Source organism: Drosophila gunungcola (genome assembly GCF_025200985.1).
Source record: "Drosophila gunungcola strain Sukarami chromosome 2R unlocalized genomic scaffold, Dgunungcola_SK_2 000006F, whole genome shotgun sequence".
NCBI classification, from domain to species: domain Eukaryota; kingdom Metazoa; phylum Arthropoda; class Insecta; order Diptera; family Drosophilidae; genus Drosophila; species Drosophila gunungcola.
This window is the reverse complement of record NW_026453168.1, coordinates 3,091,984-3,101,409: the sequence shown is the minus strand read 5'-3', so window position 1 is coordinate 3,101,409 and position 9,426 is coordinate 3,091,984. Positions and strand designations below refer to the sequence as shown.

At 37.9% G+C, this 9,426-nt stretch overlaps 1 protein-coding gene across 1 annotated transcript; it reads left to right on the top strand.

Annotated features, from left to right (window-relative positions):
- Positions 1–8,230: 8,230 nt before the first annotated feature.
- On the top strand, positions 8,231–8,688 carry LOC128255221 (uncharacterized). Its single transcript, XM_052984802.1, has one exon. It carries the CDS (start codon positions 8,289–8,291, stop codon positions 8,625–8,627), a length of 339 nt encoding a protein of 112 aa, XP_052840762.1. The 5' UTR covers positions 8,231–8,288; the 3' UTR covers positions 8,628–8,688.
- Positions 8,689–9,426: the final 738 nt, after the last annotated feature.

Genomic DNA, 9,426 nt, shown 5'->3' with positions numbered 1-9,426 from the left:
AAGGAATATCTGCTAAGACACACAAACACTCAAAACGCCCTCACACCCTTAAAGACACCCCCCACCCCCACCCCCACTACCACCCCTCTGTCTATCCCAACGCTATTATAACGATGGAAGTGGGCGTGGCACTAAGACAAAGCTAAGAAGCAAAACGACAACTGAAAGCAGAAATTCAATTTTTGTGAAGAGCGGCAGCCGAAAACGAAAAAAGCAAAAACAAAGCAAATAAATTAAATGTTCCTTTTGAATCATAAACAAAAATTGCAATCTGTGCAATCTCAGTGCTTTATTAATCAACTGTCGGAAGGTTTGTATGGTTTGAGGGGGAGTCGCACAAAAAATCAGGATGCATCAAAGGCCTGTGCTGTTGGGCACTGAGGATGGGCAGTCCTGATCCATTCCATGCGAGGGCACGTTCGCACACGACAGGAGCGGTTCAGTGGACGTTGAGTCTTGGGCCCAAAAGTATGGGGCCGACAAAAATTAACTGACCTCTGATTTATGGGTGTTCTTTTTGCATTTGCTGCGGCAAATACTTGCTAACTAATATATTGGGTAAATACAATTTTTTAAGATATGTTAATATGCTTACAATAGGAAGTTTTGCAAGCGATAATTCTTAATAAGTCGGACATGGACTTGTGGGTTCCTTATTAAAAATATAACTATTAAAAGCATATCCAATGACTTATTAAGTTTTTTTAACATTTTTTAATTTTTTCAACATTTTGTCTTAAAGTGCCTAGCCTGAAACGGTCCTGGACAAGGTCCGCCATCCTTTAACCCAGACAAACATATTTGCCGGACGTGTCAAAAACTGAGCGATGCGCATTTGCTGACCCCAGGGTACCCTTTCTTCATGGGATTCGTTTGCGCCGCTCTAATTACAAAAGACATTACCCCAAGGATCTCGACGTTAGAACACCCTAACAATTTTTAGAATGCTTTAAAACAATATCAAAAGTTAAAACAAAAGTGTCTACAACTATAATCGAGAATTCATCTAAACCATTAACCTCATTTTCAAAACGAGATTTAGATCAAGACTTAGATATATTTAATAAAAAACAATATTATTAAGAGGTGCTACAAATATCTTCAGAGACATCGATCGTCAAAAAAAGATATCCTTATTAAAAAAAAACTATTAAGTTTTTTTCATATTAAGCAGCATCTAAAGAGTGTATATACTCCTTGACCACGCTGATTTCCAGGTATTATCAATCTTTTTTGCTCTCGCCCTCGGAGCTGTCACTGGACATTCGCTTTTTCACCCATTCTCATAACGACACAACTTTGAGTGGCAGCCCCAAGTGTGGGGGGGGGGTTTGGTTTGTCCAAGGAGGAGGAAAAGCTGCGTTATGTGTTTGCCTCTGAGGCGGCAAAAAATGGAATCGGAAAACAAAACAAACTAAATGGGAAAATCCGAACCCGAGTTTGTCGTGGAACAACATCGTTGGCCCTGCGTGACCCCTCAACTTGGGGAAACTGGGAAAATGGGAAATGGAAGTGCGAGAAGCGGAAGTCTCCCACGCGGATACATCAACAGGTGTTCGTAGGGGGCTGCGGCCATTCCATCAGATTAAGTTTTGTAATTACCCAAGTCTGATTGAATTGGAAATCATGTTTGCGAATTAATGAGCAATTAGTTCGCGCATTATGACGGTCTATCCTACTCGATTTGTGGCTGGTTTCGTTGATAAGATCGCCGCGTAAATGTATTCTACACCTTTTAACATAAATAAGTCTAAAAGTCAATAAAAAAACTAAAAAGTTTAAAATAAAACAAAGAAATAAGATACCTTTTTATAAAGTCTTAGTACACAACAATACTTATTTTTAAAAAGTTTTAAACGAAACAAAAAAATAAGATAACTTATTATAAAGTCCATCGAAGATTTAAATAACATTTGTTGTCAATTTGAATAATAATATTTTAAAATTTATCTAAGTTTAAAAAATGTTCGTAAATAGTAAAAAACAAAATGTTTTGTTTTATTTATGATTTGCATGCTCAAGAGTTTATAATTTTTAAAGGTAAGTACACCCAAAAGTAAATTCTCATAGAACTTTAAGCTATTGCGTATAAAAAAATTCTCAATAAGATGCGTACAAAATTATAAAAATAAAACTTATTGGGTTTAAAAATAAGGCCTTAGACCACAGTTTAATACGCTTCTAAAGAAATGAAATAAAAAAGTATAGGCCTTATATTATTTAGTATTGAATTAATACCTATACTTTAATACTGTCTTTAGTTTATTTTCACGACACACCTAATGAAACAAAATTTTCCGTTTTTTTTTTTGGGTGCAAGCATTCACAAAATATCTTTCGATGCAAAATTTATCAGTGAAAATTCTTAAGAAATTCCCCCATTGCTACAATGGGAGGTTCACATTTGTTTGAACAGCAGTGTATAGTGATTAATTAATGGGGGGATTGCTTTTGCGGGTCCATGTGGCAGGCATAAATCAGAATTCCTGATTGAGTTTATCGCAGCATTTTGCTATTTTAATCTGTTTAGAATTTAATTGGCAGTCAGAGGACCTGCAAGAGCCATGAAATATGCAAAACGCTTTTAAATCATTTAAAAGGCTTTATTATTTATGGATTCCGATGATTAGTGGCACAATGGCCGCGCCGGAAATCGATTCCGCCAGGCACTAAACCAATTAAATACGAGTAAACATATCAAGCGCTCTTTGGCGGCATTGATCGAAATGTTAGATTACAATATAATGTATATTTTTATCCTGCGGTTTTAACAGTGCATTTTTTACGCGTGATTTTCAACTCAATCGGTTTAATTGTTTATGCAGTCCGCGTTTGCCTGGAATGTTAAACAAATTGCGGTATTGCGGGCATATTGCATTTTTATCTGCAGCGCATTATGTGCTTTCACTGCTGTCGATGTGTTTTTTACCGCTTTTAATTAAAATGATGAACAAACTTATATATGCGTCGGAGCCGCAGAACTCCAAAACCACAAAATAAATAGATTCCTTTCGAACGATGGAAAAACCCGCCACTACGATTATGTTTACGAATTCGGGTACAAGGCTCACTGGGTTGTTATTACAGCTTCCAGTTATCGCAGTGGATTTTCCATTTGATTAAACGTAAATATTGTAGGAAAAACAGCGTTCCAAAAACTGCAAGCCGACTTCGAACTGCCAATTGGTGGGAAAAGTTCATCAATTTGACAGGGCAAAATCGGTTTCTGTTTGTTTGTTATACTGCTGCAGTTGCATTAATTAAAATTTTACACCCGGCTGAACGGCGAGCAACAATAAGCACTGGTATAGTTCAACTTGATAAGAAAGCCAAACCGGCAATTAAACATTTCGGGCTCCGAAGATCGAATCTAAAGTTGTGTCTGCCACAACAGCAACAGCCAACTTATCGCCAGCGACACCAGACACCAGACAGCTGCAGCTGCAGATTTTGGCCATTTGGCTGAATAAATTGTGGGTAAGGCCAAGTGCTGACAGCGATAGATTACAAAAGGTAGCCAAAACAAAAGCACTCAAAACAAATAAAAATACCTAACCACGCATTTCATTTAGCTGGAAAATAGATAGCACATTTATAGGAACTAAGCAAATAAAGCTTTTCAGTTTAATGAATATTTATTTAGCCATATTTCGATTTTATGCATTGTTTGTTATTGAATTTTTAAAAATAAGTTTACAGTGCATCGAATAAAAACAACATAAGCTGACATCAAACAATACAAAACTAGCAAATTAATAATCTGTACACGGTTTATACTTTTTGCTGCAGACCTTTGGTGGAACAATTGATGTTGAATGAAAAAATTTTAAAATTTTAATTAAACCTGAATACATTTTCTAATTTAAGTTTTTTTCTTGTCTGCCTTCTGCTGACTTTTATAATCAGTATTTTAAAAAAGTTATTTATAAATGCGTTTGTTTTTAACTTTAATTTATTTTTGTGGCGTTGTAATTTAAAAATTGGTATTTCAATATTAGTATAATTAAAATTTTAAATTAGAGCTAGCTAGAAAAAAGTCGTCATTTCATTTCTGGTTGGTTCAGATATTGATAAAATAAAACGGCGAGAGCAGTTTACAACTTTCGACCGTTTACAACTAACAAAGGGTCACAAATCAAGTTGGTCGGAGGGTTGGCTCGTGACTAACCGGAAGTCGCCATGTGCAAGAATTCCGCCAGCCAGCCGCCCCACCCCCAAATTCCTCCCACTTCTACTAAACACTCCCCATTTCCCCCCAACCCCTAATTTTCCAACTTGGGCCGCCTGCAGTGTTGCGATTTAATTAAAGCGCCATTAAGTCAGCAATTAACAACAACAACAGCAGCAACAATGGCAGCAACAACCATAACAACAACATTGCCAACAAAGGGCAAACAACTTTGACGCCCTGGCTTCGGATTCGGCTTTACATTTTCCTTTGGCTTTTCCCGCTTCCGTTTCCGCTCTTCCCGCTTTCCCGCTTTCATTATGTTTGCTTTGCTTTGTTGCTGCTGCTGGCGCATTAAATTCTTTTTGCCGTGTTATCGCTTAGAGAATTCATTAGCAATTGCAGGGCTACATTCGTTGGTCCTACCCACGTGGTCTTGGCCAGAAGCCATTTTGCATATCTCTAAAAAAAACAGAAGCACAAGGCACAGGACTCACACCCCTCAGGAATGTTGATAGAAGTCGCAACCCCTTTGTTTAGACCACAAACTGCATTACACAGTGTATGAAATGACCCTCCTTTAGATGGCATTCTTTCTGTAGAGCACTGAAAAATTCCATTCATTCTAGAACTAAATTTTTAAGTTTTATATAAAGAAGAATAAATAAAGAATATTTTATATTCTTTTATTTTAAAAGCGGCTTTATAAAATCGACAAATCTACAATTTCGAAGCGTTTAAGGTAATTTAAATAAATAACCGAAACGAATTTCACGTTAGTAGTAAATTGTATATATTAAAGCCTAAGTCCTAAATTCAATAATATTAGTTCACTTTAAAGTTATAGCTTTCAAAACACCACACAATTGTAAACAAAGAACTTAGCAATGCAAATAATTTGTTGACAGTAGATTGACATTCCTGTATAAAATGCAGCACTAAATGCTACATATGTTACATTTAAGCATAAATCTCAACAAGAAAAAAGCTTTTTGCTTTTCATTTCGTCTAATTAAAAAATATTATTTTAAATGCAATTAAATTAAATGCAAATAAACATGCAAATAAAATGCCTTTAATTGTTGTTTTATTAGTTCTTCAACATAGTACTATAAAGTAAAAGTTTTTGCAACGTGAAGCATACTTTGGCAGTCGAAAACAAACGAATAAACACACTTAATGTTGAACATAATTTTATGAAAATCACTTTAAAATGGAAAATTCTTTGAAATTGATAATAAGAGGGTGAGGAGTCAGTCAGCCCCATTGTGTGGATTTTGATTTCGCCTTTCCATTGTTTAGCATAGCAACTAAACTCGAATGTTGGGCTGCCAAAGAAGAACATACGGCACAAAAAAGCACATTAAAAACATGAAAAAATAAAATAAACCAGCCGGTGCTGCTGCTGCTGCCATATTCCAGTTTTTTGCTAATATTTGACTTTGTTCTTTCGTTTCGACGAGAAAGTTTTATTAGGGGAACGTGTCAGGGTTGCCATGTGTGCGGATGTCGAGGGGATGTTTAGGGTTAGACTGGGCGAGGACCGGATGGGGTTTCGAGGAGAAGGAAGCGAAGGAAGCGAAGGAAGCGAAGGAAGCTAAGGGGTGTGGGTACAACGAATGAACTGAAACTGTCAAAAGTGCACATTCCGCTCTTGACATTTTACCAAAGCGCAGCTTGAACCCTGGTCTGAGGGGGGTTAGAGTCTAGGGGTTATATAGCCGACGCGGGGGAAAGTGTCGTGCCAGCGATTGGCATTGAAGGCGCAAATGAAAGGGAAGTCCTCTTTGAATGGCAGTGGCAGCTTGCGATGGAATCCCAGACATATCCCAATCCCAGAGGGTGGAACCAGCCAGTACTGGCGGCACGCGTTCGTCTACCCCCCTGGGGTCATACCCCCGCCCCTGCCACGCCCTCGCCCTCGCCCCTGACAAGCAGTTAAAAAAGGCTAAACGAGAACGAGGCATAAACCCAGAAATTTGCTCTCTGCTACGTTTATTGCTTTTAAATTTGCCAATTGTCGAATCTGGCGCTTGTAAGTGCATGTGTGTGCACTGAAAAGATATTTGTACACCTTATTAATGCGATTCCAATCATGAATAGACCGTAAACATATAGTATTCAATAATACTTAAGTACAAATATTCAAATGCTCTTAATCCTAGGTTGCCTTATAAAGACTTTTAAATAGATAAATAAATAAATAAGTTTAAGCAATAGCAATTACAAAATTTCCTTATTTTTAAGGACAAATCTTTTCTTTGACTTGGTATTTACTTAGTGCTTTATGATATTTACCTTTGGTTAAGGGGACAGTCTTGCACAATTTATTATTATTATAAAAAGTGGTTTCTTGATAATTTAAAAATGACTCTAGATACACTTTATTTAATTTTGTTAGATTTTTAAATGTTTTTTGGTTAAGTGTGCCTGTCTTTCATGTTTGTTTGAAACAGTCTGTGTGTGGGTCTACAACAAATTGCTTATCAAGCGAACGCATGTAACAGTCAAACTGAAAAGGGGCCCTGCAAAAGCAGCCCTTAATTTGGCCAATTTAAAAATGGAAATCGACTCCCCCGAGAACTGGCGATGTGTCAATAAAATGTGATTAACAAGTTGCTGCACAAAATGCCAGCACAGACTGCAATCGGATAATGGCAATGGCAATGGCAATGGCAATGGCAATGGGTATGGCTATAGCAATGGTAATGCTCCCCCGACATTCCCTCAGGCATTTGTTGCCCCGCTTTGTCTCCCTGAGTTGGCATTGTGGCGTTCCGTTTTTTTATTGTGATGTGATAGTGGTGGGACGTAGACTATCCTGGGAGCGTGGCGAATTATCCCTTTCATAAGTGACAAATACGTCCACCCTTATCAGCCACGGCTGCTGCAAGTAATGAGATTTTATGCCAAAGCAAGTGACTGCGGGCCGTGGTAATTCGCAATAAATATGCAGCCAGGACCAGACCAGCAGCTCAATCTCTGTGTCAGGCGATAAGGAATCTAGGGGCGGGAGTGCTTCGACACGCCCCCATAGGTCCATTCCGGTGAATTGTGAATGTAGTGAATGCATTCCTTCGGAGATTAATCATCACAGAGTCCGGAATGCCACAAGCATGAAAGGAATAATCTCTGGACTTAATTAAAGTTGCGGGGGAATCTTTCAATTCAAACAATGTTAATAATAGCTTGCAGCTTATGTTGGATGGCAATGGGATGCAAGTCTTTCATTTGCAACAGGATACTGACCGTCATAAATTCTTGGGCTGTTTTGAATGCTTTTATCTCATATGAACGTCTTTAACTAAGCCACTTAATTACTTATAAACATTCATTTGCCTGACTTGGAAAGCATCTTTTACAAACAAGATGCAAATGAATATTGTAATTCATTATGAATTGTTTATACATTAAATAATGTTTAACACGTCTACATTTAACTAGGCACCTTTCAATTATCTAAGCTGGCTTGAAACTAAATTGAAAATCCGTCAGTGCTCAAGTGTTTTGCGATAAGTTGAATAACAAAACTTATTATATTTATAATTCAATGGTACTACAAATGAATAATTCCTTCAGTGATTGAGATATCTTAACTGGGTTTTGTGTGTGGAAAATTTTGGTAAGAAAGACTTCAGTTACTTCATAAGCTTAAGTACTTTCAGTTGAAAAGTGGTATCAATTAGCTGAAATCTGCAACGAAGATGTTTTACGATTGATGATTTTTCAATTCTATTCTCGAGCGCTTAACGCTTAGTGATAAAGCGAAGCAAATCTTTTCCTGGAAGGCTTGTATATTTTGGAACTGTTTTGTTTTGCACAACCGGCTGCGTGAGTCAGGTAATCTTATCGCTGCACCTTGATTAACTGGGGGTTTCTTTTACTTTGATATCATTTTGCACTATTTGGACACTTTTCGCCAGACTCTCGCCTACATGCCCACATGCCCACATGCCCACTTCACCGGGTGCGATAAGCCCGCCCTTTAACAAAAGTTAATTAAAAGCGAAGCGCTTTTGCAAACATTGTCTTACTCATTCGCTGCGAGGTGGTATAAAAGTCGAGCGTTTCGAACAGCTTACAACATACGATCCAAGAACGTTCAAAGCACCCAGTCAACATGCGTATTCTGCTCGTCCTCTCCATTGTCTTGGCCGTGATCCTCGGCTGCCACGCCTACAGTGCCACCTGGGGGCGTAGGAACAGCACCGACTACCTGCTGTCCCGCACCACTGAGGCCCGCAAACCGGTCAAGAACAACTACTGGAACATCAACGTCAACTACCCCACCGGCAAATACAACATCTCGGCCGTGATCGTCTACGACAACTTCAAGAACAATTCCGGCGCGAGTCCGAGTCTTTATTCCGGCGGTCCGGGCTACCGTTTCGCCACCGTAAACCTCCGCGGCCTGGTCAGCCAGGGTATCGACTCCACCGTCGAGATCTGGGGACGCTAAGTGATCTTTCGAATCTATTACAACCGAATAAAACACGACGAAAAGTTAATTGAAACCAAAATCAAGTTTCTTTTTATTTCATAACTTATACCCCTCATAAAAGGTGATAAGAAATAGTGCGTCTACACAGAATTAGTTTGTGCTCATTCAAAATGATAAAGATTAAAAAGATTATTCAGTTTAATGTTCAGAAAGCTTAAACGCCAGCAATCTTAAAAGTTACTATATTTTTCAAAGCATTAATTTTTATTTCTAATTTCACAAGTGCTTAATATCAATATAAAAAACATTGAAAGCGAACATTCTAAATTTGATTAGCATTGTAATTGATTATTTCTTTGTTTAATTGTTACCAGTGATTATTTAGTTCAGAGCTCAGATTTGTTCTTAAAAAATGGAATATTTTTTTATTCAATTGAGATAATGAATATATCATCAAGTATAGTTTTAATTCATACAATGACGGACAGTGAAATTCCCAGAAGTCTATCATAACCGAATGTTATAAGGAGGATATTTATAACTATTATCCTATGTCAATAAGAATAGCATATTGATGTATCTTTCTCTGGCCGACTTTGCATAATCGTATATTAGCCCTTAGGTCAATCCCCAAAAACTGCCCGACAAGTTTAGAATTTTCCCTCGGCTGATAGAGCTTTTCCCCTTGTTACTACAGGCACAAACAGGCACAAAGGATGAAAGTCGTCGGCCCGAGGAAAGGGGAAACTTTTCCTTTTTTGCCAGCCAGCGGCAAAGTCAGCTAGCAAAGGAAAACATTCAATATTTAATAAATATC

Bases quoted from the DNA above. Each gene is read 5' to 3' on its own strand.
- LOC128255221 (XM_052984802.1), top strand. From the start codon at position 8,289: ATGCGTATTCTGCTCGTCCTCTCCATTGTCTTGGCCGTGATCCTCGGC.